Source organism: Aquarana catesbeiana, linkage group LG05 (assembly GCF_042186555.1).
Source record: "Aquarana catesbeiana isolate 2022-GZ linkage group LG05, ASM4218655v1, whole genome shotgun sequence".
NCBI classification, from domain to species: Eukaryota; Metazoa; Chordata; class Amphibia; order Anura; family Ranidae; genus Aquarana; species Aquarana catesbeiana.
The window spans coordinates 453,720,567-453,741,161 of NC_133328.1; the positions used below are offsets into that span (position 1 = coordinate 453,720,567).

The 20,595-nt window shown below is 42.3% G+C and overlaps 2 protein-coding genes across 4 annotated transcripts in view; one reads left to right on the forward strand and one right to left on the reverse strand.

Annotated features, from left to right (window-relative positions):
• Nucleotides 1–535: 535 nt before the first annotated feature.
• Nucleotides 536–11,768, reverse strand: PSMG2 (proteasome assembly chaperone 2). Its single transcript, XM_073631302.1, has 7 exons — nt 11,619–11,768; nt 8,549–8,720; nt 8,212–8,270; nt 6,600–6,718; nt 6,120–6,293; nt 4,503–4,623; nt 536–740 (listed from the first exon to the last, which is right to left on the reverse strand). Exons 1-7 carry the CDS (start codon nt 11,673–11,675, stop codon nt 657–659), a joined length of 786 nt encoding a protein of 261 aa, XP_073487403.1. The 5' UTR covers nt 11,676–11,768; the 3' UTR covers nt 536–656.
• CEP76 (centrosomal protein 76) overlaps nt 11,741–20,595 on the forward strand; it is a 53,580-nt gene continuing 44,725 nt past the window's right edge. For all 3 annotated transcript variants that reach the window (XM_073631299.1, XM_073631300.1, XM_073631301.1), the window contains exons 1-2: nt 11,741–11,930; nt 20,281–20,436. In XM_073631299.1, coding sequence (XP_073487400.1) covers nt 11,871–11,930; nt 20,281–20,436 — 216 coding nt within the window. In that variant the 5' untranslated portion in view covers nt 11,741–11,870. The remainder of the gene's footprint in view (nt 11,931–20,280; nt 20,437–20,595) is intronic.

The window sequence follows — 20,595 nt, forward strand, 5'->3', positions numbered from 1 at the left end:
GCAGTCTCGATAAAATCGCAGATCGCCGCCATTACTAGTAAAAAAAAACAAATAATAATAAAAATGCCATAAATCTATCCCCTATTTTGTAGACGCTATAACTTTTGTGCAAACCAATCAATATACGCTTATTGTGATTTTTGTTAGGGGGGATATTTATTACAAAATGTGTTTTTTTCAAAATTGACGTTCCTTTTTTGTTTATAGCGCAAAAAATAAAAACTGCAGAGATTATCAAATACCACCAAAAGAAAGCTCAATTTGTGGGGAAAAAAAGAAGGACGTTAATTTTTTTTGGGTAACAGCGTCGCGCGACTGCGAATTGTCAGTTAAACCGATGTAGTGCCGTATCGCAAATAATGGCCTGGTCATTGAGCAGCCAAATCTTCTGGGGCTAAAGTGGTTAAAAAGAAATGACATTATAAGCACAGAAGGGAAATTGGGCCTTTCATCCCACTTGTTCCAGTCCAGCTGTGATAAATAATTCATACGTTTTCAAAGCTGGATACCATTGGAAATGAAAGTTCAGCAGGGATAGCCAGAAAAATGTGTTTATTTTGTACAGAAAACAAAAAAGTTGAAAGTTTCAATAAAAAATGTGCTGCATCTTGAAAGTGCTTATTGAATAGAAACATAACTCCAGAGCGCACTCCAGGTCAGAAAAGAGCAGGAGGCAGGCCGCTACCAAACAGTAATCTCCAGGAACTTGGCATCTTCCAGTGAGTGGTGACACTGTCATTCTGCAAACAAACAATTCACTTCTGTTAGTTGGCATTAGAGTCTAAACACCATTACACATGCCTGTTTATTATGGTACTTCGCGAACAGTGTCAAATAAAAACATCATAATTTTATATATTACAACAGGGATGATGTATTAAATAAAGAAACGCTATTGACGCCAACTTCTTCAATAATCACTAAATGTGATGAATGTTCACCATTTACTTTGAAATTATTTTGTAGTGCTTCACAGATCATTTGACAATTTTGCACTCTCTTATTGCAAGTAATTTGAATAGAAGAACTATATCTGTCTGTTCTGCCAAACCTGGTCGCTATGAACCTTTTCGCAGCCAGAGCTGTTTTTGCATTTTTTGAACACGTTTAAAAAAATTTTTTTTAGCCCTGAAGATTACATAAAACCCCCAAGCAGACACCCTAGAGCGTGATCAACAACCTGTAGATCACGGACAGGTGACTGGTAGATCACTGTCTGGGTTTGCTGACCCGCCATTCCAGAGCATTAGAGTGCAATGCAGAGGGACTACTTGTAAATTTGGAGCTGTAAGAGGGAGCAGGAGCCGTATAAGCCGATGCCTCCTCCGTAGTGCTGACTTCCGTTGCATGCAGAGTGATACCAACTCCAACTCTTATCCTGGCTAGTGGTCTCCAGAGTGGTGCCAGCAGCAGGAAAGAGGAGATCTTAAGGTCACTGTGAAGCAATACACTGGGCATAATAGCAGTGTTGTGTTGCTTTCTCTCCCCCCCCCCCCGCTTTTAACCCCTTGGACCCCGCAGAAGCATGCAGTTGTGGGGTACTTGCAGAGTGGCCCCATTTACTTGAATGGGTCATGATTGGCAGGCGGTAGCACCCATCAAAAGCAACAGGGGACTTCATTTCTGCTGCAGCATGTGTACACCTAAGGGTCCTACTGCTGAATGCAACTAAGGGCTCATTTACAAGAGCAGCAGGCACTCCTGCGCCTCTGGAAAGCGATACAAGTGTTTGACAGGTGGTGAGGAAGCAATATGTTGCTTCCTCACTACCAGATTAAAACCCATGATTTCTGTGCAATGCATGCGATTACGACATGGTGGTACAGCAATTAGAGGTTTAAATCCGGAGTGAGGAGACGACACTCTGCCTGGTGATTTTTCACGTCTCCCATGTTGTTCAGGTAGATCTCTGCCTCTTTAAGGTTGCCTACCCCTGCCCTAGAGAATAAAATAGTGATAGTTGCAATTTTTTATGTCACACAAGATTACTGAAGGTCCAGAAAAATGCTAAATTTATGGTAAAATATAAATGAGGTTATAAATAGATACCCAACATGTGAAACCTTAAATTTGTGTGCGCCCGTGAAATGGCAAACTTCATGACCCTATATTTTCCATAGGCGACACTTCAAAAGCCCCATCAGTTTAGTGTTACGGAGGAGGTCTGGTGCTAGAACTATTGCTCTCACTCCAGCGTGCACGACGATATGTATTGCAAACAACGTTTTCGTGCGTAGGCTCCCCCGTTGCATGTGTTTATGTTTATACGTGCATATATGTGGAGGTGGGGGGCCTCAAATTATTTTTTATTGTTACCCGCTTACTGACCGTATATATACAGCGGCAAAAGGTACGTGATCCTGCATGTCTAATCACAGCGGGGGCTGATGTACGGGTACGGCGGATACTCGATGTCCGCCTGGCACCCACCGATCATTAGGCAGAGAGCCAGAGCAGTGATCTGCCTATGTAAACAAGGCAGATTTCTGCTCTGTCAGTAGGGAAGGCAAAGCAGGAACATGGATCAGTGCCTTCCCATAGTTTAAGCACCTCCCCCACAGTGAGAAAGCACAGGCTAGGCACACAGTTAACCCTTTGATTGCCCCTGTTAACCCATTCCCAGCCATTATCATTAGTACAGTGACCGTGCGTAATTTTATCACGATCACTGTATTAGTGTCACTGGTCCCCAAAAAGTGTCAGTGTCCGATATGTCTGCCGCATTAATCTCAGTCCCGCTATAAGTCGCTGATCGCTGCCATTACTAGAAAAAAATTAAAAAAAAAAAAAAAAAAACATCCAAAACTATATCCCATAGTTTTTAGTACCAAACATATGTAGCAGAATACATATTGACCTAAATTTAAGAAGAAACCAGATTTACATTTTTTTATTGTAATGTTTTACAGTAGAAAGTAAAAAATCTTGTTTTTTTTTTTTTTCAAAATTTGTGGGTTTTTTTTTGTTTATAGCACAAAAAATAAAAATCCCAGGTGATCAAATACCACCAAAAGAAAGGTCTATTTGTGGGAAAAAAAAGGGCATACATATTATTTGGGTACATCGTCGCACGACCGTGCAACTGTCAGTTAACATAATACAGTGCCGTATCACAAAAAATGGCCTGGTCATGAAGGGGAGGTAAATTTAAAGTAGTTAACTTTATTTTTTTCCCATCACATAGGGAATTTTTTACTTTTATTCCTATTACAGGGAATGTAAACATCCCTTGTAATAGAAAACAAAAAGACCTCAGATCTCATATTTACACTAAAATGCAATAAAAAAAAAAAAAAAAAAAAATGGCCCTTTAAGATATATGGGCGGAAGTGACGTTTTGACGTTGCTTCCGCCCTGCAATGATATGGAGACGGGTGGAGGCCATCTTCCCCTCACTCGTCTCCATGTCACACAAGGGACAACAGCCGATCGCCTCCGTGGTAAGCGGCGGAGGGCAGCAGGAGGCCCCCTCTCCCGCGCCGATAAAAGTGATCTTGCGGCGAATCCGCCGCAGAGACCACTTAATCTTGAAGCAGACCGCCCGCTAAAGAAGAGGATACCGGGGTTATGGCAGCTAGCTGCTGCCATAACAACGATAATCCGCTTCAAAGTACCGACGTATAACGATGGTGGGCGGTCCAGGAGTGGTTAAAGAGGCGGAGATCTACCTGAACAACATGGGAGACGTCAAAAATCACCGGGCACAGTGTCGCCTCCTCACATCGGATTTAAATCTCTAATTGCTGTACTACCCTGTCGTAATCACGTGCATTACACGGCAATCATGGGTTTAAATCAGGTAGTGAGAAGGCAACATATTGCTTCCTCACCACATGTCAAACACACGCGTATCGCTTTCCAGAGGCGCAGAAGTGCCTGCTGCACTTGTCAATGAGCCCTTAGTTGCATTCAGCAGTAGGACCCGTGTATACATGCCACAGCAGAAATTAAGCCTCCTTTTGCTTTTAGTGGGTGCCAATCATGACCCATTTAAGAAAATGGGGCCACTCTGCAAGTGCCCCACAACTCACAACTGCATGCTTCTGCGGGGTCCAAGGGGTTAAAGCAGGGGGGGAGAAAGCAACACAACGCTGCTATTATGCCCAGTGTATTGCTTCACACTGACCTAAAGATCTCCTCTTTCCTGCTGCTGGCACCACTCTGGAGACCACTAGCTGGGATAAGAAGTAGAGTTGGTATTACTCCGCATGGGACAGGAATCAGCGGCTTATACGGCTCCTGCTCCCTACTACAGCCCAAACTTTACAAATAGTCCCTCTGCATTGCACTCTGATGCTCCGGAATGGAGGGTCAGCAAGCCCAGACAGTGATCTACCAGTCACCTGTCTGCCATCTACTGGTAGATCGCGATCTACAGGTTGCTGACCCCCAAATGAATGGATCAGGTTTGACAAAACAAATGATGAGATCCATAATCTGGATATTTTGCAAATAGATGGTAACAAAATAGAATGGCTTATTGTATCCCATCTGTTACTTACTGGAAGTTCTATCAGATGTAGCCATTTGTTAAGGTGATTGAGAAGACCGAAAGCATCAGGAATGTTATCACCTTCTGAACAGAATTTTAAAACAACAGCCATTTTTAGGTCTTCTGAGGAGCTGCAATAGACAAGATGGATCAATAGATATATGCATACATATAAATTTCAATAAATGCTACAACTAAACTTCTGTCATAAAATGTGCTTAGGGGATTTATTGTATTATGGAAACCTAAGCTCTGCAAAATTAGAAAGTAAACACTGATGACGGGGTCAAACAAAAACAAGGAAATTTTCAAGCTCAACTTACCTACCAGCCTGCGACCAACCGAATTGTCCTGTCAGTTTGTCCACCTGCTCTCTGCCTATTCATTATAATGCATGTGCTTCCACTGTGGAGGCTCTCAAAATTTAGAGTTGGGGCTACAAAAAATGGGGTGCCTTGATGGGGCATGTAGCTTATGTATGTATTTGCAAACGTGTGCAATCTAAAACCCGGTTTTTAACGTATATTGTTAGACAGGACAATTCAGTTGGTCACTGGCTGGTCGGTAAGTTGAGCTTGGAAATTTCCTTGTTTTGTTTAACATACATCGCCCTTCCAATGCTCCTTGCTGCAATGGCCGGTTATAGGTGGGGGCAATGGCCATTTATTTGTACTGATGGCAGGGTGTCCACAAGTCATCACATTCATTATATAGTTATAATAATTATAAAAAATACACAGAAATTGTTTTTGGCTACAACTGTACCTTAGGGGATCGGGTCTGAGGAGAAAAGAAAGCCTTCACAATGCGATGATGTTCTACATAAAGTGCATGTAAAAAATGATTTCGCGCAAAAAGCAATCCGTGAAAATAAATCACAGTATGATCAAAAGTGAGTACATCAAGACATAAATAAAAAAATTCATTTAAAATGGTGAAGATCAAAAAATGAAGGTAACAAAAAGTCCCAGTGCTGAATAGCTAAGTATTGGCTCTTGAAACAAATTAATGAACAATCAAGAAACACGATAGCAATGTGTATAAAAAAAAATAAATATAAAAAGTACAGTGGACAAAATAACAATGTGCAGTCGTGACTAAAAAAATGTGTGTGTATATATATATATATATATATATATATATATATATATATTAATCTAAGTCCACAAAATAGTGAAGCACTGGGACTTTTTGTTACCTTCATTTTTTGATCTTCACCATTTTTTATGAATTTTTTTTATTTATGTCTTGATGCTCTCACTTTTTGATCATACTGTGATTTATTTTCACGGATTGCTTTTTGTACAAAATCATTTTTTACATGCACTTTAATTACTGGTTGATTTGTGAACACCACTAGATTTTGCAGCATCTCTTCATTCTTACTTTTTAGTAGCGCAGAGGTCCTTGTATTGTATTAGATGTTCTACATAAGCTATACTATGAATTTCCTCTTTCATTGGATGGAAAATGTGTAATGATGTTAAGAGAAACAAATACAAGAGCTTGTCCTGCGACTACTTTACTGGCCTTATTTCTGTTGTGTAGTGATGTTACATTCTTATATTTCATTATTTTATCGGGGGGGGCAAACCCCCCCCCCCAGGCAAACAAAGGGTTGGTTTACCAGTCTTCAAACATCTGTTTGGTAAAGCCTCCTCCTGGGATAGACAGCTTTTTCTCTTCATCATTAATGCCTGGATATAAAGAAATGTTCTCCATTTCCTTCCATTCAAGTTCTTTCATCACATCTGTCACAGATGGTTGCAAAGCTGGAGTGACTAAATATCGGTATGGAGTCCTAGAAATGACAGATTGCTTCTGGTTAAAGAGGACCTTCTGCATTAAAAACACTGGGGTTTATTTACTGAAACTAAAGAGTTAAAACTGTGGTGAAACTCTGCATAGTAACCGATCAGTTTCCAGGTTTTATTACCAAAGCTTAATTGAAGAAGCTGAAGTTATAAGTCGATTGGCCATCATGCACAGCTGCACCAAATTCTGAGTGAACCAGTTTTAGTAAATCTACCCCCACTATAGTCATCAATCTGTGCAAGATAAGAGATATGAGACAAGAAACAGTCTTCACTTGCAGCCACTTACATACCCAAAAAGTTGTTGGTCATCTCGCCGATAGGCATGGCTGCTTGAAAGGAGCACTACTTTGGAAAATCCACACTTTTTAATCCAGGATGTTAAGGCTTGGCGGAAACACTTCGATTTTTTCTTTCCAAGTTTAAAAGAGAAATAAGATACATTTTAATTGTAGATTCACCTACTATGATGAAAAGAAAAGGTCTGTTTTCATAACGAGGTGGAAAACTTCTTCCAAAACTACATGCACACAAGACATAGCATCTTCCTCTGCTTTTACTTGCTAGACCCTATGTTAGTTTAGGATGTCTTCACTGCTATCACCGATTAGATTTGTCAGTTTCCCCTCATTAATGATGGTACACTGACTGGCCAGTGAGATCACGGATTACCTCTGAAAGTAAAGCCTCGTATACACGATCGGATTGTTGGCCAACAAAACCGTGGACTTTTGTCCGAAGGGTGTTGGCCCAAACTTGTCTTGCATACAAACGGCAAGGAATTGTTGGCCAACAAAGACGAACGTAGTGACGTACTACGTTGTTTTTCAGCTCTTTAGCGCCACCCTTTGGGCTCCTTCTGCTAATTTTGTGTTAGTAGAAGTTTGGTAAGTGTTGATTCGCACTTTTCATTTTGAGCTTTTCAGTTTGTTTCTGAACGGCCATTCGTCAACCAGCCATCTTGCAGATTCGGAGGAGATAACATGTTCTTTATTATTGGCCTTGGAGTTATTGCTTTGACATTATTTTTTTGGTTGAATAATGATTTGATTTGGTAAATTTTCTATATTTTTGGATGCATAGAATGCACTTTGGTTAAGTTCTATTTGCAGATAGCATGTCTAATTTTGTTTTCTTTTTTTATTGCACAATAAAAAAATTGTGTAGAATAATACTTGGCTATGTGTTTTACTTCAAATGACAGTTTGGGAGTAGGCAGTTACATTTAAAAAAATACAATGTAAAATTGACAAGGGACACCAACATGGTTGTATCTTTGATCTTAAAATCTACGGGATAATGGTGTTGTGGTAACTTGCCCAAATAATTAAAAAAAAAAAGCATAATATTATTCTTGATATCACTAGAAAAAAAAAAAGCCTTTGAAAATTAGTTTGCAATAACTCCATCAGTATCACCAGCAAAGCAGCTTCATTATTACCCCATTAAAGAAGAGAATTGTGCGCTGCATTTCGAGATTTCATAATTTGCCACGTAACGAATGTTAATTCTCCATTACGAACGCTAGTTTGCAAGACCAACTGCTTCTGGCTCATCCTTGCTTCCGAGCATGCATGTTTGTACTTTGGTCTTTTTCTGACGGACTTGTGTACACACGCTCGGAAAATCCGACAACAGACATTTGTCTGTGGAAAATTTTAAAACCTGCCATCCAACATTTGTCCACGGAAAATCCGACAACAACTGTCCGATGGAGCATACAAACGGTCGGATTTTCCACCAACAGCCTGTCATCACACATTTCCCGTCGGAAAATCCGATTGTGTGTACGAGGCTTTAGGCTTCAGACTTTGATACTATTCAATACCTACTTTATTTGTCTTAAAATGTGTAAAAGAGAAAGAATACATTTTATTCAGTTTGAAAACATTGGAGGACATATACCTTTATTAATGGTGATCGGATCTGGAGAACTGTTAGATGCCTGGAGGGCAGTGAATACACTAAAAGAGAAAACACGGTCCATGAAAATGCATAATTACAGATGAAGTGACTCGCTTTTCAACCAGATTAATTCTACTGATCATCTCTATATGAGGTATCTGCAATGAATCCTGATGGCGTATTCTAATTTGGCCAATATGCTAGAATTTTTATCGTCAAAATGACGTCATGCAGGCTGTATGGATATCCATCCTTATCCCAACATCCACTACACAGTGAAGAGGTTTATTTTTCACACAGGTTAGAATCAGATGTTCCAGTCCCGTTCAGGACTTACCTTCTGCATTTGTGCTCAGTTCCTTTGCATTGTCTTCACTGGTGGCATAAGGGTTGTTTCCTACCATTGGTACCAGACAGTCTGTGTAGAAGTATCCAACCCTTGTCATATTCAAGGTTGAAATAATCAAATCAATAGCTAGCTGGCCAACATTCCCCACTGATACTGCAGGCTAAAATATTATAAAAAAAATATTCACATTATTAAGTTTTATAAATCGGGACAGATACAATCACAGTTTAAAAAAAAAAAAAAAAGATGGCTACAGAACACTTACAATATCTGCATTCACACAGGCAAAAATATATTCACTTTCACACATTTTGCTACTTATTCCTGTTTTCACTCATGATTAAAAAGTGAGTCAAGACTTTTTTGTCTTTAGTTTGAAAAGAATATGGAAGAGTTGGAAACCTTGTCAGATTTTTCTCCCACAAAAGTTTTATTGAAAAATGAAATCAAAGCATACAGGTGGTTGGATATTCACAATACTGATATCACATGGTACAGGAATGCAGCATACTATCCAATTACATTGGGGTGGCAACAATGAAGATCAGCATAAGAAAGGTAAGGTACCATAAGGTCTAGTTAAAACCTCAGATAACGCAAGTTAGCCAGATAGCCCGACTTTTGCAATAGTTTGGTTGCTGTCAAAACAGGTCATAAGTTTAAACTGATGTTTTGAGAGGCCATCTGGTTTGTGATAAACTAGTGCTTCACCTGGCAACATAGGGATAGGGGTGCCTAACAAAATGGCTAACATGTCATAGACTTGCTTCCATAAAGATTAACCACTTAAGGACTGAGCCTCTTTTTTACACTTGTTAAAATATTTTTTTTTTGCTAGAAAATGACTTAGGAACCCCCAAACATTATATATATTTTTTCTAACACCCTAGAGAAATGACGGTCATTGCAATACTTTCTGTCACACCGTATTTGCGCAGCAGTCTTACAAGCCCACTTTTTTTGGAAAAAAAAACACCTTTTTTAATTAAAAAATAAGACAACAGTAAAGTTAACCCAATTTTTTTTAAATTGTGAAATGTTACGCCGATTGAATTGATACCCAACATGTCACGCTTCAAAATTGCGCCCGCTCGTTGAATGGCGACGAACTTTTACCCTTAAAAATCTCTATAGGCCATGTTTAAAAACTTCTACAGGTTACCAGTTTTGAGTTACAGAGGAGGTTTAGGGCTCTACCGATCGTGGTGATACCTCACATGTGTGGTTTGAACACCGTTTTTATATGCGGGCTCTGCTCATGTATGCGTTCGCTTCTGTGCACAAGCTTGTCAGGACGGGGCGCTTTAAAAATAATGTTTTTTTTTCTTATTTATTTTACTTTTTATTTTTTTTTATTTTGACACATTTTGATCAGCTGCTGGTTTTTCAGCAAGATCGTTCGACAGAAGCCAATCGTGACACAGGCTTCTGTCAGACAGGCAGCTGTACACACTGTGTTTAAATGTCAGCCGGTTCAGCAGGAATGGTGTGTATCCAGCTTTACTCCATCCAAAATGAAAAATAAAGCTTTCGGGTTGAGTTACTAGAACTGGAGAGAGCAAAATCTGGTGCAGCTGTGCATGGTAGCCAATCAGCTTCTAACTTTAGCTTGTTCAGTTAAGCTTTAACAATAAAATTTGGAAGCTGATGCAGAGCTGCACCAGATTTTGCACTCTCCAATTTTTAGTAAATCAACCCCTTTATCCTTAGTTCCACTTAAAATGGTTGGAAAGGGTGAAGGCTTTTACCTTAATGCATTCATTGTGCTGCTCCCCCATTACTCACCTGAGCCCCCTCTCAATCCAGGGATGTGACGGGAGCCTCGGCTGTCCCTGGTTGGTCTCTCTCTCCCTCTTGATTGGCTGAGACAGCAGAGGGAGCCATCAACTCCCACCTCTGTCAATCACAGCCAGTAAGACAATAAGATGACAGTAAGGGGTGGACCTGCAACTCTGTGGGGTTTATTTACTAAAGGCAACTCCACTGTGCACTTGCTGTAGATCTGAGGGGGATATGTAAGGAGAAAAAAATCATAGAAAACAGCAGATCTTGCCCTCAGATCTACAGCGACTGCACTTCCGAATGCACATGTAATGCACAGTGGATTTTCCTTTAGTAAATCAACCCCTATGTGTCTTATGGACGCATAGAGATGGGGCTTGGGAGCAAGCGGCATGCTATTAGGGGGAATTGGTCAGGGCGGGGAGCCAGGAGCGCTGGTGGGGGACCCGAGAAGAGGAGGATCTGGGCTGCTCTGTGAAAAAAACACTACACAGAGCAGGTAAGTATAACATGTTTGTTACATTTTTTTTAACAAACCTTTTATTATCACTTCAATTCAACACCGATGGCTCAGAGGGTATAGTGAATAAGGATGAGCTCCGGCGTGTTCGCACACCCCACGTGCAGAGCCCGCCAGGAAGTCGGCACGGCGATGCGTTAATTACAGGCAGTGAGACATTTTCCCGATGTGCGGCTGCACAGATAGGGAAATGTTTCATTGCCTGCGATTAGCGCAGCGGAGTGCCGACTTCCTGGCGGGCTCTGCACGTGGGCTGTGCGAACACGCCAGAGCTCATCCTTAATAGTGAACATCCAGGGTCACAGAGGAGAGAAGCGAGCAGAGAAATCGGGAAGAGGATGATGGCTGGCAAAACAGGACACTATGGGGTGGATTTACTAATGGCAAATAGACTGTTCAGTTTGTAAGTGCAGTTGCTCCAGAGCTTAATAAATGAGGGGAAGCTCCACTGCCTTACATCATCCAATCAAGTGCAAGCAAATATGCTTTTTATTTTCCTTGCATGTGGTTGGGTTTGCAAAATGGAGCTTCGTCTTATTTACTAAGCTCTGGAGCAACTGCACTTACAAAGTGCACAGTCTATTTGCCTTCAGTAAAACAAATCCTATGACTGGTTCCTTTACAGGAAACCTTCACAGAGCATGCTACACTGCATAAAGTACACAACCTACAGACTCTAGAGTGCTAGGAATGGTTCTTCCTAAGCGACAGTGAAATGGCGCTGCCCTGTGCAGTCACCCTATACTACAACCTTACCATCAGCAGGGTGCTGTCTGCAGGGAGACACCAATCCGAAACAGCCGACACGAACATGACTGAGCTCTGTGTACAAGGATAGGCGCACACAATACACGTCACCACGGGGGCTTGTCAGGGTCCTCGTGGTTATAGTAGTCCCGCTGATGCCTGACAGAAATTACTCAGGCAGTGACAGGCACCTTCCCGGGAGTTTTGCCGCTCTGTGCAGATGAATAGGATCCTCCGATTGTCAGCACCTCTACCTTCACCATGGCTGTACCTGAGAAAGTCACTGAGCTCAAACACATCATCCAGGAGCAGTTCCACAAGGTAAGTACCAGAGCCAGGAGCCTCACATGTTATCACACAGTCCAGTATGACACTGCCTGCTTTGTATGGTTAGTGTACTTGTGAACAGGCAATGAGTATTGCAGGAAAATGCAAGATCAGCTCAGATGTCCCACCATAGCAATGTTAGGTGATGGATCTCTTGTCAGGAATGAGCATCACGGCTATCCTCAAAGAGCTCTATTCCTTAAGACCCCTTTCACACTGAGCCGCCCCGGCTGTCAGCTGTAAAGTGGCGCCACTTTACCAGCGCCATTCGGCTGCTATCAGGGCGGTTTTACACCCCCACCCCCCCCCCCTCTGCTGGTGGCCGAAAAGGGGTTATATCCACCCGCGAAACGCCACTGCAACAGCGCTTTGCCGGCGGTATAGCACCGCTGCCCCGTTTTCAATGGGGAGGAGTGGTGGAGGAGAGGTGTATTCACTGCTCCTCCACCGCTGCAAAGAAGCTGCTGACAGGACTTTTTGTGAAGGCCTGCCAGCGCAGCACCCCAGTGTGAAGGCACTCGTGCTTTCACACTGGGTTTGCAGCTGAGGCTTTTTTCAGACTCTGTTTTTAGCACTGTAGCGCCTGAAAAACGCCTCAGTGTGAAATGGGTCTAAACCAGGGGTAGGCAACCTGGGGCCCTCCAGCTTTTGCAGAACTACGAGCTCCATCATGCTCTGGGAGTAATTGTAACTGCCAGCCTTGCAATGCCTCATGGGAAATGTAGTTCCACAACAGCTGGAGGGCCCCAGGTTGCCTACCTCTGCCTTAACCACCTGCCGCTCGCCATATAGCAATATGACGTCGGCAAAGTGGTTGCGATATCCTGACCGGATGTCATATGACGCCGCCAGGATATCAAGTCGCTGCGTGCATCATGGCGATCGTTGTTGAGGTGTGTCAGTCGGACACACCGCAACTCTGATCTAGGTAAACATTCTCAATTAGAGACTCTTTGGACACGGCTGATCACATGGTAATCACGGATAAGGATGAGCTCCGGTTTGTTCACACAGCCCACGTGCAGAGCCCGCCAAGAAGTCGGCACTGCTCTGCGCTAATCACAGGCAGTGAGACATTGTTCCGATACGCAGCTGCAGAGATCGGGAAATGTCTCACCGCCTGTGATTAGCGCAGCACAGTGCAGTGCCAACTTCCTGGCGGGCTCTGCACGTGGGCTGTGTGAACAAGCCGGAGCTCATCCTTAATCACGGCTGATCACGATGTAAACAGGAAGAGCCATTGATTGGCTGTGAGACGCAAGTAGAGGAGAGCCGATCGGCTACTCCTCTAACGGGGGGGCTGTGCTGATTGATTATCAGCGCAGCCCCCCCCCCCATCACTGATTGGCAGGCATTATTGTCTGGCACTGATTGGCATCAATCAGTACCATCCAGTAGTGTACATCCGTGCTGCCTTTCAGTGCCCATCTGTGCCACCTATGTGTACCCATCAGTGCTGCATGTCAGTGCCGCATATTAGTGCCCGTCAGTGCAGCCCCATCAGTGAAGGAGAAAACTTACTTATTCACAAAGTTTTGTAACAGAAACAAAAAAAAACATTTTTTTTTTCAACATTTTTTTTTTTTTTTTTTTAACATTTTCAGTCTTTTTTTATTTGTTTAGCAGAAAATAAAAATCCCAGAGGTGATCAAATACCACCAAAAGAAAGCTCTATTTGTGGGAACAAAATGATAAAAATTTAGTTTGGGGGGGGGGCGCATGCGCTGATAGGAATGGACGCCTGAACCTGTAGCTCCGCTCCACCCGGGACTCTAACGGCATCCCAAGGGCCATATACAGCCTGATCCACAGCTATTTTAACACCCCTCAAGCCGCATAACATTGGTGCATGCTGTCGAAGAAGAAGAAATCCCGAGGCTCTGCTCAGAACACTCTAACTCACTATCTCCTCTGCACACGGGAAAGTTACAGCATGTTCCAAGATGGCGCTGAGGGGAGAGCTGCTTCTCCCGCTCCGACTCCTCCGTCATGGCCGGCTCCTTCTCCTACCCCAACCGCACTTGTGAGTACCCTACAACCCTCTCTAAGGTGGATCTAGATATTAGCCTAGAAACCATGTATGCCAGATTGGCTACTAAATTTCAAACGGAACTCCACAAAACTTCCCATACGTTATCGCAGGAGATTGCGGCCTTGGGCTCGAGAACCGAGAGGCTTGAAACGAAGCATGACGAATTCGCCCTGGTTTATAATGATCTCTGCAGGGAGCATGAATCCTTAGCGTCTACTTTCACCGCAATTCAAGCTCAAGTCGAGGACCTCGATAACAGAAACAGACGGAGTAATTTACGTGTACGAGGTATCCCAGAGTCTGAGACAGAATTAATCCCTACGATGATTCCTTTCTTTAAATCTCTTCTCCCTGAGTACGATTCCGCTGCATTCAAATGTGATCGTATTCATAGGGCTCTCCGCCCAAAACCCCCGGATGATAAGCCCCCCAGAGATGTGGTACTTTGTATGAAGGACTTCCTTACTAAGGAGGAAATTCTCAGAGCAGCCCGCAACAAGCAACGGATCACCCTTGATGACCATCCCATCCATATATACCCAGATATTTCCCCAGCCACCTTGGACAGAAGAAGAGGATTGAAAGAAATCACCGCTGCCCTCCAATCTGCCCATATCCGTTACAGATGGGGCTTTCCATTTAATTTGCTGGTCCCCCACAACGGCACCACCTTCTCTGCCTCATCTCTGTCAGAAGACCGGGAAATACTGGTAAAGCTGGGCCTCCTTGATGCCGCTGCTGTTCGCCGACCGCCCTCTACACCTCGACCTGCTCCAATTTGGCAATCCCCGCCACCTAGGAGAGACAGAAGGAGGATCCGTTAAGACATTGGAGACGGAATTGCTGAACTTCCTCGTTGACAGTCTTGCTGCTTATTCTCTGGTTTATCCTCATGATGGTTTACATCTAATCTTCTGACATGCCTTACCGGGCGTCTGTCCATCTGAGCCGTTGCATGTCCTCCCCACCCAGCAAATTCTTGTTTCAGTTGCTTTAGGGCTGTGAACTCCCCTATTGTTTTTTTTTTTATTTTTCGGTTAGCTCTACAGGTTCCATCTCCTGCAAACCCTCAAGTGGGGGTTTGCGGTACCGCTGGGTACGAGACCAAGCTGTCTCGCTTGAAAGAGTTTCTTTTTTTTATCAGGTAAAGTTCTCTTTCCCGATTTCTCTTTACCTGATCCAGTACTGATGCTAGACTTTTTGTCTTTTTCAGAGACTTCAAACTTTTTTCTTTTTTTGGTTATATTTTTATTTAGTGCTTTTTTTTCTTGGTCAGTCAGTTTACAGTCTGGAATATACCCCCTTTCAGAAATATATTCAGGAAAAGTTTATGCTATATCCTTATGATCTGTTTTATATAACTAGTTTATATAGATTTAATATCAATATATGTGGATTGTTGGCGGCTCCCCTGACTAGTCGGGTGAGTGTGGGAATGCTCCCTCTAATTACCCGCTCTACTAAACTATATTTGTCCCTCTTCTGGTTTATAGTTGATCATTACACCCATCATGACGATTGCATGTATTTCACATAAAGGATTCAATTCCCCCTCGAAGAGACGCAAAGCTTTCGAACTATATAACCAAATTGGCGCCAAGATTCTCCTGATTCAGGAAACTCGCTTCTCCCACTCTTCCCACCCAAATTTTTTTCACAGGAATTTTCCTAAAGCTTTTTATTCACTCCATTCATCCAAAAGCAGGGGTGCTGCCATACTTTTGCATACCTCCCTTCCTATGGAAGTCAAGCAAATTTATAGAGACAAAGACAGCAGATATGTCATTATCAATGGGGTGGTACATAATAGAGAAATAACAATAGCTAGTATATACGCCCCAAATGACACACCTGCATCCTTTTTTAAATCTTTCTTTGACAAACTTGCTTCTTTTCACTCGACCCATCTGATCGTAGGTGGTGATTTTAATTTGGTAGCTAACCATACACTTGACAGATCCTCCTACTGCCTCATCCAAAGCCTTCCCCAAGTCTCTAACCTGTGGCTTATGCGACCACCAACTGGTTGACACTTGGAGAATGCATAACATGGGGCTCAAGGAATTTACTCGCACCCCCATAATAGCTATGCTAGATTGGACTACATTTACACTTCCCCCATCATTTTAGCTAACTCCACTAAGGCACTGATCCATCCCTGTGTGTGGTCTGATCATCAAGTGACCTCCTTCACAACTGAATTTATCAGATTAGCTCCCACCTCACTTACCTGGAGGCTAAATGAGGCACTGCTCTCGGACTTGGCAGTAGAGTATGAGATAGCTAAGTCCATCGAGGAATATTTTTCTTTTAATGACATTCCCGAAACACCACCCTCAGTTGTATGGGCGGCCCACAAGGCGGTTTTGAGGGGCAAACTGATCAGCATTGCGGCATCCCACAACAAAATTAATAGACAAAAAATATTGGACCTCACAAGGGATCTAGACCGCCTATATAAAAACACCAACGCATTGCATTTGGATTTCACCAGAGAATCTATTAACCAAAAACGTTTAGAATTAGACTCGCTCTTATCCTCTAAAATTGAAAAAGCTCTGATTGTCCAAAGCCAAAATTCTGCTTCACAACAACACCTCCTCGACCCTATTCGCCAGAAAGCTTAACCAGTCCATTCGCCCTCCTCACATCTATAAATTAACTGCTAAGTCAGGCTTAACCACCTCCCATCCTAAAGAGGTGCTTTGAATTTTTGAGCAATTTTATTCATCCCTATTGGCACCAGATCAAACGAAATCTACACGGGTGGAGGAAAGTTGGCTCCAAGACATACCTTTACCCACTCTTTCTCCCACACAATTAGAGAAGCTTAATGTCCTTATCACTCTTGCCGAAGTACTTAATGTAATTAAAGCCCTGAAGTCGAGCTCGGCCCCGTGTCCCGATGGTTTTTTCTCCTTATACTACAAGAAATTCTCCAATCTTCTATCCCCTAATTTAGTTCAACTCTTCAACTGGGTTTTGCAAGGTGGTAATTTTCCTGAGGAGATGTTGATGGCAAATATGTCCCTGATCCCAAAACCTAATAAAAATCACACACTCCCTCAAAATTATAGACCAATCTCCGTCATGAATAATGACTTAAAAATCTTTAGCAGAATACTAGCAGACAGATTGGCAGCCATAATCTCCTCTCTTATATCGCCCTATCAATCTGGCTTTATACAAAAGTAAAATACAAGAACTAATGCGCAAAACCACAACCTCATATACAAATATAACCTAAATAACAAAATGCGATACCAGATAAAGAAGCTGCCAACATAGGTGGGTGCACTCAACACCTAAATACAAGAAATTAAAATGTGAAAAATATGTGGCGCTATTCTACCCTCCTGTACCACACTGTAGAAAGTAAATAACTACTGGAAATGACAATCAGTGTGTCTGAAATCCTTCTAATCCAGATAGCAGATGTAATGCAATGTATATCTAGGAAGCAACTCAAGTTGCTATCTAAATAATAATAGCAAAATAAAGACCGCGTATTAATGACAATACGTGCTAATATTAAGACCTAACACACCACCTGATATAAATAAATAATAAAGTGACTAGTGCACAATGGATTCTCTAATGCAAAAGACAAAATAAAATAAATGACATGTGTCACAAAAATAATTTCCAAATGAATAGCATGATGTAGATGAATAATAAAGTGGCTAGTGCACAATAAATTCTCTAGTGCAAAAAATATCTTCAAATAAATGGCATGTGTCACAAAGAAAATTTCCAAATATATGACATCAGGAAAAGGCTGTCAATACAGCCCACACCACTAACTAAATTAAAATACAGTACTGAGTGTATGAACAATATACGTGTAAAAATCATAAAAAGATCAAAAAAAAAAAAGTGACCACAGCACCTCAAACCCAGCGATAAACATAAAGGTGCAAAGAAGTGTCATGAGTGATATACTGCAACTGGAGATGTGGAAAATAACTTTCCGCAGCAACACATATATGATAATAAAAAAGTGACAAGAGTGCAACAATAATGAATAATAACTATATAAAAGTCCAAAAAAGTGACAATAGTGCAATAACAGTCCGCACCGATGCTATTGTCATGCAAACTGTGATTTCTGGTGTTCACACAAAAAGGAAAGTCAATGTATAAAGTGCAGATAGCAGTGCTTAGTGCTGTTCTTCTTAAATTCTTCTGGTGCACACACCAATTGTTCCCCCCAGCCTCTCGCCTCTAGTAGCGGCCCCCAAATGGGCCGAGTAAGGCAGATGGATAATGCTCTGGTGGAGGGGTTCCTGCAGTGGTAGTCCTTTCCTGGGAGATGTCCGTGGATCTGTCTATCCGTCTCACCTCTCGCAACACTCCCACAGCGGTAGTTAAAACGAAAGGAGAAACTCCCATAGTGTAGTAGTTTAAGATAATATTTATTAAAAAAATGTAGTAACTTACAGAGCAAATTAAAACTAGCAGTAAAAAACAGTGTTGTAGCTTCCGGGTTCGGCCGTCCCCGTGAAGCGTCGGCACCTGGCTCCTCCTACCCTGACGCGTTGCGTCACACCACGTGACTTTCTCAAAGGGATCCCTCAAATATGGCTATACTACTTAGCCAGTAGATATTCGCAACAAGCCCAATGGAACATTAGAGACTCCAAGGTCCCCTGGGTCAAATTTGAACAGGATTCTATCCTCCCCCTTTACCTCCCTGGGTTAATGTGGTCCTCTAACCCCTCTTTCCCAGAATTGACCACTAAAAACCAAGTAGTAGCAATAGGCTTGAAGCTTTGGAATCAATATAAGACTAAATATAACCTAATTTCTCAAACACCCTTGGGTGCCTCATATCTCGGGGATCCTAGATTCCCCTCCGCTTATGATCACCCGAAGTCCTTCTTGGCGTGGACTGAACACAATTTGACCAAGTTGGGGGACTTTCTGGTTGACTCAAAATTCATCACTTTCTCAGCTATAAAGTCCCGTTTTCATATACCGGATAGAGAGTTTTACCGGTTCCTACAAATTCGCCATTTCTTTCAGCAGCACTATATCATCCCCTCCACAGATACCAAAACATTGTTTGAGGAGGTGTAAAGTAAAGTTGAGGGTGAAAACGGCTAGGGTTAGTGCACCACTGGATAGTGGGACAGGTAAGTGGCTGTTAATTAAGTCAGCAGCTACATTTTTTGTAGCTGCTGACTTTTAATAAACACAAAAATGTGTGGAACTCCGCTTTAAGCCTTAAAGCTGAACTGTGGGCAGAAAAACTTTTTTTTTTTAATATATTCCCTAATAGCCACTCACACCTACTGTAGACTTCTCTCAGTTTCTTACATACAGAATTTTTTGATATAATAACATGTCAATACAGACAAGACATCCAGCATTTTAAATTCAAACCCACCTTGAAAGTGTGAACCTGATTGATGACACATCCACAAAGATTAAATAGTAGGCATATTCACTCTGCATGTAGGGAGCTCTCTGGAATCTGGTTGTAGTGGATTGCATAGAATACATAATAATGTAAATTGAGTGTAGTGACTGACACTAAGGCCGGGCCATATATGGATTGAAATTCGGCCAGTTCAGCAGGGACCGGCTGAATTGCGATCTATTTATGGGCAGGCTGGTTGTACACAAGTCAATTTACTGAAGCTGAAAACCTTCAATCAGCTGTACACGGCGCCTGCGCCCTTTGTCCAGGTTCAAGCCCCACCATCCAAATGGACCTAGAGGGCGAATAAAAAAGTGCCGAGCGAAGCGAGGCTGTGCCGAAGCGTGGCGAGCGAAGCGAGGCCGTGCCCGAAGCATGGCGAGCGTGGTGAGCAAAGCGAGCCCGCGAGAGGCCCTCTTACAGGCGCCGTGTACAGCTGATTTACAACTATTCCGCTTCGGCTATTTCCGCTGGCTCGTACTGCGCAAGCGCTGCGCCTGCGCATTAGAGGGGGGTCCTTATCCGCCGAGGGGAACTTTTCTCGACAGAACACCGGCAACAATGATCATTGTATTCTGATGGCAGAGAATACAATAGCACAGCAGAAAGGATTTAACCATTAAGTGTGTGATTGGGGGAATCGGATCTTTTTGTTTTTTCAACCCACTGGTTGAACAAAAAAAAAAAAAAAAAAAAAAAAAAAAGATCAATGTTTGGGCTGCTTAACATAATTCCAATACTTCCATGCTAGCATTTACAGTTCACTGACTAATTTTACTTAAATAGCTCTTGGTAAGTATGTAGTTTGTCATATATAGGATATTTTACCTGGTTTAATAGGAAGTGTGCATAATATTATTATTTTCAGCTGTTCTTTTTCCTGCATTTAGATGGATGTTCATGGTAAAGTCAGGGAAGTCCTGGCTGAGACAATAGGAGATGAATTTGGCCATGAAAGCCATTATTTATCAGAAGAAGATCTAATGGAAGCCTTGAGGAGGAGAGGAATCGTAGATGATGTCATGAAAGAGCTGCGTTTCTTGGAGGTAAATGTCAAGGGGATGTTGCGGTTTATATTACGAGGTCACTATTCATCAGGCTGATAATATGTACTGTATGTGAAGATAAGAAAATCTATCTATCTGAAGATTTTTCTATAAATATGCTTTTGAAGTGTTCTGTGCGCTTTTCTGAAGAGAATATAA